At 41.2% G+C, this 15356-nt stretch overlaps 3 protein-coding genes across 13 annotated transcripts in view; 2 read left to right on the top strand and 1 right to left on the bottom strand.

Annotated features, from left to right (window-relative positions):
* The first annotated feature begins 1463 nt into the window (after nt 1-1463).
* LOC147173030 (uncharacterized) lies at nt 1464-7821 on the top strand. Of its 6 annotated transcripts, none has more exons than XM_086078152.1 (6): nt 1464-1626; nt 4324-4621; nt 4866-4922; nt 5417-5635; nt 7213-7350; nt 7510-7821. In XM_086078152.1, the coding sequence occupies exons 2-6, from the start codon at nt 4325-4327 to the stop codon at nt 7564-7566; spliced, it is 768 nt and encodes a 255-aa protein (XP_085934278.1). In that variant the 5' UTR covers nt 1464-1626; nt 4324; the 3' UTR covers nt 7567-7821. The 6 variants fall into 6 exon arrangements, with proteins under 6 accessions (XP_085934278.1, XP_085934276.1, XP_085934277.1 ...); XM_086078150.1 differs by having other exon boundaries at nt 1478-1626; nt 4321-4621; XM_086078151.1 differs by having other exon boundaries at nt 1504-1666; nt 4321-4621.
* Nucleotides 7822-7940: 119 nt separating this feature from the next.
* LOC147173029 (uncharacterized) lies at nt 7941-14313 on the top strand. Of its 6 annotated transcripts, XM_086078145.1 has the most exons (12): nt 7941-8821; nt 8970-9080; nt 9152-9208; nt 9647-9820; nt 9887-9997; nt 10398-10429; nt 11227-11368; nt 11677-11787; nt 11868-11924; nt 12548-12706; nt 12905-13018; nt 13380-14313. In XM_086078145.1, exons 1-12 carry the CDS (start codon nt 8777-8779, stop codon nt 13521-13523), a joined length of 1257 nt encoding a protein of 418 aa, XP_085934271.1. In that variant the 5' UTR covers nt 7941-8776; the 3' UTR covers nt 13524-14313. The 6 variants fall into 6 exon arrangements, with proteins under 6 accessions (XP_085934271.1, XP_085934269.1, XP_085934270.1 ...); XM_086078143.1 differs by having other exon boundaries at nt 9647-9997; XM_086078144.1 differs by having other exon boundaries at nt 7941-9080.
* Nucleotides 14069-15356, bottom strand: part of LOC147173028 (uncharacterized) — an 8822-nt gene continuing 7534 nt past the window's right edge. Inside the window, exon 7 of the mRNA XM_086078148.1 lies at nt 14069-14408. Within this exon, the coding sequence (XP_085934274.1) occupies nt 14337-14408 (72 nt within the window). The 3' untranslated portion in view covers nt 14069-14336. The remainder of the gene's footprint in view (nt 14409-15356) is intronic.

Here is a 15356-nt window from a genome sequence, read left to right as displayed (position 1 = left end):
GCCCAAAACATCTGATTCAAACTAAAACGTGGATTAACTTTCAGTTTGACAGCCTAGCTTCTATTTAGATTTTCCTGCGTCCGTTCATAATGAACATTCGTGCAAGATTTCGTGTCGATCAAACCTATCGCGCCGGACGCAAATATTTTCTATCCCTCAAACCGTTTTTTTTTTCCTTTCTTTTACGGCCCTGACAAAGTGGACATTGGGAATGTTGAATAGGTGCCGTGATGCTTTCCATTTGAGCGCACAGTCGGCGCATTGAGCTGGCGTCAGTCGTCAGGTGACGGCAAGAACGCGGACAAACATCACGAGGATGCGCCCGCCTTGCGGGACGCCAATTGCGCCGACGTCGCCAAATTCAACTCGCCCTAACCTCCCACTCGGCTCATTCGCTGCCAATGGACGGACTTTTTGTCACTTGGGGGGTTGTGATTGGCTGCCTTGCGTGTGGGCGGGGCTAAGTGCAACCGGGGAGCTTGGCTAGCTGTAGTCGTGGGCCCGCTTGACAATCGCACCCTTTTGGAGTCCATGGGAAATTTTTGAGTATTGTTGGAATGTCCCGTGTGAATAGGTTGTTACCCCCTTTATCGGTTCTCAAAATGTGGTATGGAGTGGCTCCCTCTAGTGGTCTGTGAAAGAATGACTGAATTCAGGTTACAATGACAAACTTTTTTTTTTGTATACACTACAGCACCTGTAACTAACTGTTACTTCTAATATTTTTAACCGCCATACATCTTTTGGTTGAAAAAAAAAATATATAGGTTTTAATTATTTTGACATGATCTCCAAAGCATTTTTGAAAATGACATGGGTTGAGAATTATCAGCTGCAATCAAACTCGATTTTTTGGGGTCCAAATTTGAGTCCATTTGGAAGCTTCAGTCATTGCGTGCTGGGTGCAGCATGAGGGAGAAATTTGACCAAAAAAACTGCAAATGTTGATCAGCTCAGGGCAAAGTTTGCTCGCTTCTCCAAAGTGTTTTATTTAAATTGTTATTTTTTTCGTGGCATTGCGAGTAACAACACACCGCCGTAAACTGACGGACAGGTGACGACGTCAAACCATTGCCTCCCTCAGATGTTCAACAACTCTTGACGTTTACGGTCTGATAGGAAATTGAAAACATATGGCGGGGGACACATTTAAGACCAAATAGGTGAGAATGTTAAAAATATATATTTTGTAAAAATGGTCTGATTTCACATCTCTTACATACTTTCTACTCATTCAGACATATTCAAAGGAGGCGGGTTTTGAAAGCATTGTTACACCCTCGTGCGTAGCAAAAGTCTGGAACGATCGCTGAGGCTCTCGGGTGACTTTATTCTCTCCAACGGTAACTGGACGCACGTTCGTTCCTTCCAAAGCTGCGATCGGCCGCAGCACATCATTTGAGCCGCTCGACGTTTGAGCTCATGAACATCGCGTCCTTCCTTTCATCATGACGACGATGCCACAAAGCAAATAAGGAGTGCTGCAAAGCATGCTGGGAAGTGCGTGCGTGCGTGCGTGCGTGCGTGCGTGCGTGGCCTCACCATCGCGCCAGTATTGTTGTCTCTTTGTTGCTGCTGAGAAATGCGAGTAAATTGAGGAGAAGACGACGACTCATAAAAGGCGAGGTGCGTTTGCGGCCGGCTTTCACTTCTACTCGACATTTACGTAAGAACTAAAACAAGACAATTCTACATTGCATGTTTCGAACCGAAAATATTCCCAATCATTTGAGAAGAAATTCAATCTTTTAATGATCTAACATGACATATTTCATTTTTATATTTATTTCTATTAATTGCCATTTAAATGGCTTGTTTTTTTTCCTGATATGGATCAATCTTAATCTCAATATTAGAACAGGCCTAAGTATAGTAAATTAAAATCAAAGGATGTGTACCGTTAAAGGTAGGGACGGACAAGCACTCGGGGAAAAATGTCGCCCTCTGGTTGGGAGCACTGGTAAGAAAGATACACTGTCTAAGTGTATCCACAGTTTGATTTCATTATTATTCATTCTGGTGTTTACAATAGCGTTAAGTCATTTACATACATTCATCTTTGTATTTGATATTAATAATTGAAGATGTCATTTTTACTTTTATTTTTGCATGCGTACAAGATCTCGTGGTATTTCGGAGCGCGCGCTTTAATTTCCAGGTTTGTACTTCCGGCTAAGTCTTTTATTTATTTGTTGATTTGTTATACTTTATTCTACATTTCTATGAACATACACTCGCAGAGGATGCAACGCCTGAACAAGGTAACAATATAAAAACGAAAATGAACAAGAAAACAAACAAACTGGGTGTTCTTGCACATCACCTCACTTAAAATAGAAAAGCATAGACATTTCTTTTTAAAACCTTTTTTAATACCTGCAACCCTCCACTAGGTGACGCCCTAGGCAACCGCATATTTCGCATATGCCCTGACTGTCAGGAAGAAGTAAAGTCAAATGCAGCAAAAATTGTTCCTACTGTATTTTTTTTAACCATTTATTGAACACAGAAGAAAAATACAAAATCACATTTAAAAAAGAAAAACATTTAAGTATCGCCAAGAGGCATTGTTTTATATAATTTTGCTTGGATATTAATGATCAAATGAAATTTCTTATTTGTTACAAATTTAAGAGACTTAAATTATTTTTCTTCTAATCCATTTCCCCCTAAATTAGAAGTAACACAAATGGGTAATGGGACGTAAAATTTCAGTCAACAAAGGGTTACATATTTCAAGAAGGAAATTGTATTTACGCAAAGGGAAAAACACTTATTTACAAAATGTCCAAATAGGTTTTTTGTTGTTGTCTTTTCCCCCCGGTACTGTAACTATGTAGTATTTTTTTGCTGCAATGTCAGCATTGATTGTCAAAGTACAAAATGAATATTTTGCTCCATGTTTGCGTGGCAAAATTGTCCAATATTGGAGGTGACTGTTGACGTATACTTAATTTGAGTGTAAGGAGCGCAATTAAGGGGTTAAACGCAGTGCCTGCATGATTCCCGGAACAATGTGAAAGTCTTCCTCAGTGGTGCTCAGACGTCATCAACCACTTGATCCGAGTACATTCCAACGACTTTGAATCTACGCTAAGACGCAAGTAAGAAGTTATGTTTTGTTTAGATGTAATACAGAAAAGGTCACGATAACGTCCATGTTGACGTCACGTATTGTTGTTGGATTGGGAAGCAAATGTGACGCAGCGTGTTTTGCTAGCTCACTCGAGGTGGAATGTTACATTTAGGTCAGAGTTGGAGGTTGAGAGTTACTCAGAACTGGAGAATAGTAAAAGATTATATTCGAAGCTTTACACTGAAATATTTCAACTAAAATATTTACGAACAAGCCAGGATTTCCACATGCACTACAGGTTATGACCGTTGGTGGCAGCACCGATTGGTCTTCTCCTCCAAAATGCCCAACGTGACTTCCGAAAAGTTTTTCGAAATAAAATACAAAAATAATCGAATAAGACACTGATAGATAGATTTGTATCCATTTGTAATGTGTCACGTTTGAAACTATTAGGTGTATCAACAGTCTTATCTTGAACCTTGAGGAGTTAAACGTTTTCAAAAGCCGTGCTCTACCAAATGCATCACACTTTTAATTTAAGACACTCCCAGCATGACTTCCGTCAAAATAATTTATCGAAAAAGACGGATTTTTGTATTTACGAGTAAGTGTCCAATTTGTAAACTTTTCGGTTCACTAACAACCGTTTACTTAGTGTCTCGTTTAGTTTCTGTTTTCGCTCGAGCGGTCCGTGAACCGCCTGCGCCATATTGGATGGGGCAGCTCTGTCCTGTCAGTAAACAGGGAACAGCAAAGGTTTTTTTTCTTATACGCAATCGGTGTCACGAGTACATTCACGTATTGTGACACACTTCTATATTTCGGAAACATCACCAATTTAAAAAAAAAATACATTTATTATTATCGTTATTATCGTTGCTTGCTAGTTTTTTTTTTACTGAAAGTCAAAATTGGAGTTAACAGTGAGCTTCAAGTATGCTGCCAACGCTGCCGCCCGAATGAAGTAGAAAACAAAATGGAGCAGTTATGATACTGCAATGCTTTTGCACGTGGTTAAGGACAGCCACATTTCCAATGTGCCTTCAGCAGTTTTTTTTTGTGAGTTACTACAGTATATGTGTAAGTGAGGTCAATAAATAAATAAATAAATAATGATATCAGCCGACATTCAACCTTCAACCGTTGTAGCCAGTGTCGTCATTGCGATGTGCCGGATGGATGTTTCATGTTGGCGACCCCACGCCGCTTTGTGTATACTAAAGTCTTGTTGATTTTCAAAGCAGGATGTCGGTAACCATGACCAAGGCGGGCGGGGTCACGATGCTGACGCTGACCTCCGACCCCATAAGTAGCTGGCCCCCCCTGTGCCAAATCTTGTGCGGCCTGTGCTACAATCCGCTGTGCTTCTCGGTGTCGCAGCGACTGAGGGCCATCATGGGGACCTCTCAGTCCCTACTGGGGGCGCTGCACATCATGGTGGGCTTGCTCATCATGGGCCTGGCGGCCATCCTCATGTCCACCGGGCCCGGCTCCTCGTGGCAAATGGACTCAAGTGGCTTTCCTTACTGGTTGGGGGCACTGGTAAGAGAGACACCCCAAACAATTACACCTCTTGCTGAACCGAACACTTAATTCGTAAATATGTTAATCCTTGCTATATGGACGTTTGTTTCACCATTTGTTGGATGTGTGTCATATTTATCACATTCCCGAGGATGACCCAGGACACGCTGGAGAGACCGACGTCTCCCGGTTGGCCTGGGAACGGCTCGAGAAGTGGCTGGGGAGATTGAATGTTGATCTTTTGTTTTCTTGTCTCCCACAGTTCATCCTCTTCGGCATCATCGCCATTTTGTCGGAGAAATTCCCGAGTCCATGTCTGGTGAGTGTGTGTGTGTGTGTATATATGTGTGTATATATATATATATATATATATATATATATGATTTTTGATTAAAGAGATGCCTTCGTCACAAATTGTCAAAGATTAAACAAAAAAAAGATTGTTTTCATTCGTCAACCGCCAGTCACACTGAAGGAGTCATTTAAAGTTAAATAAAAAGAAATGACAGAAAAATGAATGATCTAAAGTTGACATTTTATATGCATAATTGAATTTACTCCAGGAAAAAGAAGATTAACAATTTGTAATATAAGATTAGTGAGATTTTGGCATTTTTTTCTAGATTCAAAAAGTAATTATTTAAGAAAGAAAAAAAGTTTGTTTTTGGCCTTTACAATAAAGTTACAATATTGTGGGAATAGAAAAAAATGGGGGTAAAAATGATGTATTTAAAAAAAAAAAGTGTCATTTTATTCATTCATATTTCATCATTGATTGTTTCCATAACTCATTTGTGCCTTTTTGTGTTTTAGGTGTTACTTAACGCGATTCTGAACATTTTGGGAATCGGCTTCGCCATCGCCGCCATCGTCCTTTTCTCCGTCAACATGTCTGACATATACTTGTCACGCTCGTGCCGAGGTTACGACTACTACGATGATGACTGGTCCGGAAGGCGCGACGGCACCACCGTCTCTCCCGCGGGACAAAAGTACTTGGAGCGCTGCTCGGAGGGGAGAGGCCTCATTCTTGTGAGTGCACGCTACGCTTTCATACAAAACCGGCAGCAAATGGTCGCGCTTTGAGAAGACGGTTGCATTTTCTTGGACAAAAAAGCGCTGATATTGCCGTGCAGCATAAATCGGGTCAATCTACCGAGCGGATTAGCGACTTGGGAACCTTTGGGGGCAACATATTGGGTTGTGATTATCTTAGGAAGGAAAAGGCACCCACTTGCACACAATCTGGTCAATTGTGCAAATGTTGAAGTGAGTTTGTGGCAGTTTGCCCCCAAATGAGCGCAGAGTGCAAACGTAAACATCAACAGGAGACGACGTCACTTTTGTTGCAGGCTGCAGCTCAGATCTTTCCTCTTACTGAATCGTTTTGTTTGGTGTTTGAATATCCTACCGGAATGATATGAACTATTTGGGTATTCAGATCAAATTAGAAAATATCTTTTTTTTGCTTATCAAACAAAATTATAATACTACGGAAGACAAAAACACATTTTACTTAAGAATGAGTGACCAACTGCTTTTCAATCCACTTTTTTTTCCCCTCTCAAAATTCTCCACAGAGATTTTGGTCCATAAGATGTGGTAACGTCAGAACCACAGTGGCGATTTTGCCGGCTAAACAAGCGCAGTTGAGTTAGCCTGGTTTGAAAAAAAAATGGCTCAGCAGGCTGTCAGCATCAAAAGTGTGCACACTGCACAATCCAGGGTTTTTCCTGTGTACAAAATTCAGAGGCGGCCACCTCCACTTTATTATTGCTCGCCACCTCCAGCCTGAGTGTCGAATAATGAATGAATGCTTTAACATGATAATAGGCATATTTTTATTGCAACGAGTATTCTTATTATTGAAACATGGAATTATTATATGTTGCCTGTAAAAAATGAACGCGAGTCAGTTGTTACAGACTACTTGCACGTCATGACGCATGGTCAGGATTAGGGATGTTCGATACCACTTTTTTCCCGACCGATACGCAAATCTTGAGTAGTTGCCGCTGCTGATGCCAAATACCGATACCGCTAGTAAATAAAATTCCCCACCCATAAATGACTGATGATTTTAAAGAAAGATCTATATATCCCAATATATTATTTCTCCTTAAAATTGCATGTAGTTAATGGCAACTTTGCATTCATATCATTTCTAATTTCTCATCGTAAAACGGCCGCAGGAGGGCGGCCGATAATGGTATCGGTCACCGCCGTGAGTACCGATACCTTAAAATAAAACCGATACCTGGTATCGGCAGTCACCCATCATAGTCAGTATGATACCACCTCTGCCTCAATTTGAGCCAGGAAAAACCCTGCATCATTTTACGCCCTTCAAAAGGAATCAAACAGTCCTCTCGGCGCTAGCCACATTAGCTTTAGCGATGCTAGCCACAATAGCATTAGAGGCGCCGGAGCTGCCGTTAAATGCTAGCAACAAGCGCGGGATAAAACCATTTCAGTGCAATTAAGTCGATTTTTTTTTTTGGTCGGTAATTATCGATTGAACTTGATTCCAAGACAACGTTGTGTCGACGTCATCGAGCTACGCCGTCGCCAGGTGGATTTTGGATTATTCTTTTTTTGTGGTCGTGCAGATGTTGCTGAGAGCCATCAACGGCGTCGCCATCGTATTGTGCGTCTTGGAACTCTGCCTGGTTATCAGCTCCTGCGCGTTGGCCATCAAATCTCTGTGTCGCCACGGCAACAGCGAGCCCCGCCACAACCGGCAGCAGGTAACTCGCGGAACAAACAATTCCACACTGAGATTGCAGACGCGGGTTTTGCTTTTCTTTCAACATCCAACGGTTACATTTGAGCAATGGATCAAATAAACTTGCGGCTTCAAAGCACGCCAAATGTTTTCTCGTTTTTTTTGTTCTTGGGCTTTTTAGAGCCGCGACGAGCCGGAAGGCGGATACAAGCCGCTGCTGGAGGACGTCGAGGCCTAACACGCACCGTCGTCAAAGTACACCTTTTATACGGATATGCAGTATGCACTCTTACATCTGGAATTGATATCAAATGTAAAAAAAAAAATAATATTTTTTTTTGCACTTCATCGGTTTGAGTTGAATTTTGCTCCGAGCTTTCATCTGCGTCCGTGTGTCTTTTTTTTAGGATTTTAGGTTGACTTTTTTTGGAACCTGCAGCCTATTCTCTCTTTTGTATGTTAAGACGTGTTGACAAATAAAGATACAAAGTCATTTGGGAATTGTTTTTGTTGACCCCTACCCCCCCCCCCCCCCCCGCCCCCCCTTTTTTCCTCCGCTGCTGTGCCCCCTCTATTTTTCTCCAATATTTTTTAAAATATAAATTGCTAGTGTTTGGGGGGGCAAGCCTAATTTTGGAAAATAGAGTTGTTCCTGTCTTATTTAGAAACGGGTTAAAGGAAAAAAAAAGTCATTGCAATCATGAACGTGTGAATGCGCAGCCCTTGTGCTCCTTATTGAGGTTAAAAACCGGATTTGAGTTTTAAAAAGAAGATCGAAATGTCCCATTCTATGGAAGATGTGGATTATTTGGACATTTTTGAATGTGCTCAATCTTCTTCAATCCCAACGAGCATTTCCAGCATCAAAACGCCGCTTTTATCGCTTACATTTGATGTTTTTCACCAATAAAACTGGGAAGATTCAAATCAATGAAATTCAAGATTATTCAGATGACATAATCCCCAAAATGGTAAATACATACATACAAAATGTGATGAGCTTATTTTTTTATGAATACAATTCATTGAACCACTTTTAGAGGAAATCAGATTGCATGAACGTATGTAGCGGATATTAAAAGTCTACACACCCCTGTTTGAATGACAGCTTTTTGCGTGAAAACGTTTTGGAATAATCTTGGTCTCTTTTTTTCCCTCCTATTAAACTCTGCCATTGAAAGACTTTTTCTATGTAAAGTCTTTATTCTGTATGCTTCATTTTTCTCTTTTCTTTTTTTTGTTTGTGTTGTTGCATTTCAACAAGCCCACATTTCTGAGCCCGAACGTGAGCAAATAAAGGAACAAAAGTGGATTTTGCTCGGCATATTTCCACCCGATAGCAATGTTAGTTTTTGTCAGGTGCGAAAAAGGACGAGTCGTGCGCTCCGCCTCCAACCGGCGTGCCATGGTTCGTCTCTGCAAGACGTTTTGTCTTGACGGCCGGCGACATGTCGGCGCGCAACGCAGACGCTCGGCTCATCTCGGCCCTCGGGGTGAGGAAGAAACGTGTCGCGCTTCTTTTCTTTCTGTTACGCTTCCAGTCTGTCAGAGATGTCAAAAGTTTCGTCTTAGCAAATGTCTTTTTTTGTTGATGTTGTGAGAGTGATGTCCTATTTTGTGTGCGGTATCGTTGCGGCGCAGACGGCGCAGATCCTGGTGGGCGTGTTCAACATCGGCCTTGGGCCGGGGCGGACCAGCGCCGCAGCCGCAGATTTGACCGCTTTGGCTGCCGCCTACTGGCTCGGAGCTGTGGTGCGTCACCGCGACTTGAAAACAATGTTGCTAACGTCTTGTGAGTGACAAGATTTGCTCTGTCGTCGTAGTTTATAGTGACGGGAATCATGTCGCTTCTGTCCGGACGCTTGCCGCCACCTGGCCTGGTGAGTCGGCGGTCTGACACCATTTTGTTTTTTGTTTTTTTCTCCACTTACGAGTTGTCACTTAGCCCTTTTGTGTTGCGAGTCAAACTCTGAGCGACGATTGCGCTCCGGATACGCCACCTCACCTTAATTAACTTCCAACTTTTCGCTGCATACAAAGTTTTGTACACAGGATAAAAATCAGTCATGCAGAAAAGAGAAGGTAAAACAATACAAATAACACAAAATAAATGAATGGATATCTTAAGGAAATTAAATGATTAACACAAGAAGAAGGAGTGAATAAGTAAAGAAGTACATGAAATAAGTATAAGAATCACTGCCCTTGTAAATCGCGTTTCCGAGTTGAGGGCATGACTTCCACTTGCCAAACGTGTCGGCGCCGCCGCCGTCGCCGCCGTGACGTTACTTTGCCGCTGTGTTGATGTCGTGTTGCAGAAATGCTTCACGGCCTTGCTGAACCTGGCCTGCGCCATTTTTTCGCTGTCCGCCTTGGTTCTGTACGCCGCCGATGCGGAAAACGCTTCCGTCCTGTGGATGTGCCAACCGCCGTTGGAAGGACGAGGACCGCGCCCGGATGCCGACTGCGCAACGGTGGCCCTCCTGGCGCAGGTGAACCTCCGCCAGGGTGACCGTGGGCGCTTTTTTGTCATGATCAGGAACTCGTTGGTCCGTCAGAGGCTGCTGACGTTCGCGGACGCCACTTTGATGGCGCTGGCCGCCATTCAGCTCTGCGTCAACCTCAAGTTGGCCACCGTGGTCGTCAAGGCTCCGGTCGCCTGGCGAGAGGTATTCCCGCGCCCACTTTGTGACACTCTGAAACATAAAAGATCCCACTAGCATCATGCTAGCGCTCATTCGCACCTAAGTTGCAGTGCTTGGACCCTTTCAGCAACAAACTGAACACAACATATAACAGGTCATATTTTATTTATCCTCTACATAGAACTAACAGTGCCAAACTGATGAGATCAGAGAGGAGTTGATAAAAAAACAAAACACTTATTGGCGGCGTATCTCCACTTATGCAAAAAATCTTTGGCGTCATCCTTTTCCATCAAAGTCTGGCTTTTGCTCTCTACGTGGAAGCCGGAGAGCTTTTAATGTGAAGGGATGAAAGAGCAGGAAGGAAGTGCAGTGCTTTGGCCTGATTGTGTTGCCATTTGTCTTTTGTCCACTAATCTCTCAGATGACGGCTGGCCGACAGCAAAGAACCCGCAGGTAAGATTTTGCATTTCAACCTCACAAAACTTTCATTGGAATGCAAGATGATGAAACTGAACATTTTTGTTGGGAAAAAATACCCCAAATATGTGTTGCTTTTTGTAGTCTAATTGTGGAAAATATGAATAAATATAACTTTTGTTACAAAGCTTTCATACTTACTATGAAGAAAACTTGTTTTGTGGGGATAATGCTGTATATAATTTTATTCTTGTAAATATGCAACTTTTTTTCTCAAAAAAACGTGTTTTTTTTTTAATCACCATTTTTTTCTCGGAATAATTCAACTTCTTTCCTCCCTCAAATATCTTCTTTATTTTTTGGAGGTGGGGGCTTTTTTTTTCTTTTTGTACACATGTAACTTTCTTTTTCCTATTTTTTGAAACTGTCAAGTCATTTCCCCTCAAAGAGACTTTTTAGAAAGAAAGTAGTAACGCATTGCCGCCCCTTTCCTCAGATAAACATTTCCTTGAAAATATGTTGAAAATATGGAAGAAACAGATTCGACTTTTTTTCCCTTTTTTTGTAGTTTTGTGGGGTAAAAAAACCCCAAAAACATTTGTGTTTTTTTTTTTAAGAGCAAAGCCCCAAAGTCATGCATACCTGCGGTTCTTTTGTGTAAACATTCCTCAGCGCAACGGAGACAAAGAAAAATGTTATCTTCAGCAACGCAAACGGACAAAAGAAAAGAAAAATGAAAAAGAGCTGGCGCTGATTTTTGATTGAAGCTGTCAGATTGCGTTTGTTTTCTTCCTGATTATTTGTCATCTGTTGAGATGTCGTCTTCCTTCCAGGATGCCCGTGACAGTGGTCGGAGACAAAAGCGTTGCCGTGGTGGCGGTGGCATCCAATCAGGACAACGCGTTGGCCTCGATCCAAAGTTGCTGCTGCTCGCCTTGCAGGGTGATAAAGGGCGGGGCCAAAGCTGTCCTCGGGGTAACTCAAATGACCTTTCGCCTTGTTGTTGTTGTAAATTACAATGACAGTATACTGAAATACTATTAATTATTATTTCTGTGGGGAAAACAAATTACTTTTTTTTTTTAATTTGTTTAGTTATTTTTCAACAAAAATAGTTTTCAATTTGATTATTTATTTATTTTATTCTTACTCATTTCACACATAAGTTTTGTGCGTTCCCAATGGCTGAAACCTGTGACATCATTGCCGACGAGGCTCGGATGTGCTATGCTATGCTAGGCTAGGCTACATGCTATTTGGGGTGTTGCTACGATACGTTGCAGACCATTCAGATCCTGGTGGGAGTGGTCAACGTGGGCCTGGGGGCGGGCAGGACGCGGACACGCCCCGGAGATTTGGCCAGTCTGGGAGCCGCCTACTGGATCGGCGTCGTGGTAACGACGACGTTCCAAGCTAGCCAACATGTTGCTAGAAAATAATGACTCACTTGCCGTCTTTTCTTTCATCGTTGCAGTTTGTCGCAGCAGGAGTTTTGTCCCTTTTGTCAGGCCAGTGTCTGTCCTGCTGCTTTGTGAGTATAAGTCACGCCTGTGCCCTCTAGTGGTAGGCACAATAATTACTGCCCAAGTACTCTTGTTTCGTTGTATTTCACGTTGAAGATGAAAACATTGCCGTTTCATGCTAAAGAACGCTTTTGTTTTCAAACTTTTATACATTTTGTATTCAATTTAATGTGCAACGCATTTGAATAATCAATACTTAAATAATGGATCAAAACCTTTTTGGAGAGAGGTACATTAAGCGTGGCGTTTTCAGCAAGGGAAACATTTAAACATGTAAAAGCAACATGGCTTAAAAAAATCTAGAAATTATTATTATTGCAGTTTTCTTTATTATTATTGATCAAATAACATCGCGTGGAAAATGACCCATTTCAAAAAAAAGATAGCAAAAATCTAATATAAATCCTTTAAATGCAATATTTTACACGCTTAGTTCAACTTTTTTTGTTTCCATTCTTCTGCCAAATTTGCGGTTTGAAACCAAACGCTGTACTGCCACCTAGTGGTACGCACAATCACATCCCAAATAAACGTGACACGCAAAAGCAAAACTGCAGACCCTGCAATGAAAGCGCGTTTGCTGCGCGTGATCACTTAAAAATCATTTTTTCTTGTGATTCTTTGTTGCCAGGCCAGCTTGATTGTGACCGCCAACGTGCTGTGCGCCGTCCTATCCGTGGTGGCCGTGGTTTTGTATGCGTTGGACTTGGCGTCTCTGTCGGTGAATTTGTTCTGTGGCAGCGACTCGCGGTACGGCGCCGGATGTCAAGATGTGGCCTTGTACGCCATAGTGAGTCAATTTGCCTTCCCCGCGTCGTTGCAAGTTGTTTAAATAATAATAATAATGCAGTCGGACAAGATAACGACACTCACATCTGGCATATCTTCTTTTTCATCATTTCTCCTGTTATGAGACGCACTCAGTGGGGCGAGATTGAAAACGGGTCTTTAATGGTAACAAAAGATGTCTTTTTTTTTCTTGGGTCAGAGGTTGACTCGGGGGATGGACATCACGCTGTTGCTTTTGGCTGTATTGGTGCTTTGCGTCAGCATCAGCATGAGCGTGCTCGCCGTCGCCGCCGAGCCGCCGCCACGGCGACAGGTACGCAAAACCACACACACAACACAGCACACAGTACATCAAGTCAACTTCCAAAGTCTCGGTTCTCCCTATTTTATATTAAAATTACATTTGATTAGATTTTTTAAATCATATGTATTATACATATGATTTAAAATAAAATGAATAATTTTCTCTTACAAAAAAAGGTGTCATACCGAGTTAAAAAATTTAAATTCATTATTAAAGTAGTATTTTCAAAAGAAGAGTGGGTAATATAATAAGAAAAATTCATTAGTTGGAAAAGTTAGAAAAAAAAGTTTGGGGAATTTTAAAATAATAAGCAGGTATGGCAATTGCGAATACAGTTTGACATTTTGGCTAAGCTATCTTTGTTTGGTAGCTGCAGCGTGAAGAAGACCTTGAAGAATTTCTCTATCCGGGGCTAAAGGTGCTCCACCTGGATCTGGACCGGGATCTGGACCGGGACAGCCTCACTTTAAGTGGACCCCACAAAAAGGCGGGAGGAGTCCTAAGACACGAATAATCACAATTGCTGAATATGTTATTCAGGTGCTTTCACACCTGAATATTCACTTTCTAGGCTGATCACCTGACGTTTTTTGTTTGTTTTTTAAGTCTGAATATTACAAGATTAACATCAAAATATCTTAATAATGTATTCCTTTCAAGATTGAAGTAATACATATTTTATATATATATATATTTGTTTCAATATTTTTAAAGAAAAAAAATCACATTCAAGAACTGAAATCAAATTTTATTAAAAAAGGTAATTATTACATCATTAGTCATATTTCTTAAGAAAACAAATTTTGTTTTTTTGTGTGTTTTAAAAAAACGGTCAATATTCCTTGTTTTGAAAAAAGTTTTATCATTATGAGATTCAAATGTTATTTTCTCAAAGAAAAGTCCTATTATGTTGACTACTGTATTTATAAACATACAGTTAAAATATTTTATCAACACCAAAACTTCAGAGCAGAATTCTGGCTAAATATTGAAGACATGTTAGTGATTTAACACAATTGTATAATAAATGCATTTTGTGAAAACAAAAAAATCAAAACAAATGTTGTGACATTTTATTTATTCCATGACATACCACCTATAGAAAGAATATGCTTTTAGTGCAAAAAAAAAAACCTCATTTACCTCCAGTAGACAATTAGCAAGTATATAAAAAAAAGAATTACCTAATCAATGCAGAAATTCAGCTCAATTTGTAAACATTTGATGTGAATTCACGAGTTGACAATTATATATGAAGCATAATGTAAAAGTGCTCTTTTGAGACGCAGTAAAGTTTCCTTGCATATAAAGAAGAAAGTTTCCTGTTTTATGCTGAAGGTTTGGTGATGACTTCCTCCTCTTCCACAAGTGCTTTGTACACTTCTGGATCATCGAAGCTCTAAAAATGAAAAATAATAATAATGCACAAAGGTTTTAAATCCGCACACACACACACACACACACACACACACACACACACACACACACACACACACACACACACACACACACACACACACACACACACACACACACACACACACACACACACACACACACACACACAAGAATATTCACGGACGACAACAAATTTGACTGAGTCCGTTGGGAAACTCTTCTTTGTGTGTGCCGTTATGGCTGTCGAGTGCTGCCCCCTGGTGGCCGATGTGCGCAAACCAGCAGGAGCAGCACAAGGGCACTTCAATTGACAGCATTCAAAAGTCTTTCATTCTTAACATTTTATTAAACGATGTCATGTATGCAATTATGACGTCTACCTGTTGTGATCCCTGTTTTTGTTTTGTTTTTTCAAAATTCATCATCATTTTGTTTCCCGTGTGTCGTGTTGTTCATGTCTCGTCGACTCTTTGGTTTGAACTTTTTTCTTTCCAGCTGTTGTCGTCAGCCCCTTTCTTTGCATGAACCAATCGGCTCCCTCCAACCACATGTGCCTTGTCCAGGTGTGCCTCGTCGTCTCATCAGTTTGCTTGTATTTACTTTCCTCCTGCAGTCTCACTACTACGACACTTTATGTTCTGTTTTTCTGTCTCGCTTTTTAGGAATTTTGAAGTTAGTATTTCGATTTTTGCCTCTTTTCCGTGATTTCCTCCATTTGGATCCACCTTTTGTGGGTACGTGTGAATCTGCTGCTGATTGACTGTAAAAAAAACGGTCACCCTCATGATGGCGTATTTTAAGTAATTGCGGAACGGCCGCTTTCAGTAGACTGCGTTTGTATTTTTCATCTTCGCACTGGGACCCGCTAAGGATGACGTAGAACTTGTGTTCTGGTTTTATTCACGACTTTGACATTTCTTGAAAGCACAATTAAGCACGACTCTGTCTG

This window comes from Leptonotus elevatus, chromosome 6, assembly GCF_054856555.1.
Source record: "Leptonotus elevatus isolate MCC_2025b chromosome 6, RoL_Lele_1.0, whole genome shotgun sequence".
NCBI classification, from domain to species: domain Eukaryota; kingdom Metazoa; phylum Chordata; class Actinopteri; order Syngnathiformes; family Syngnathidae; genus Leptonotus; species Leptonotus elevatus.
The sequence above is the reverse complement of the archived record's forward strand: the minus strand, read 5'-3'. Positions and strand labels throughout refer to the sequence as shown.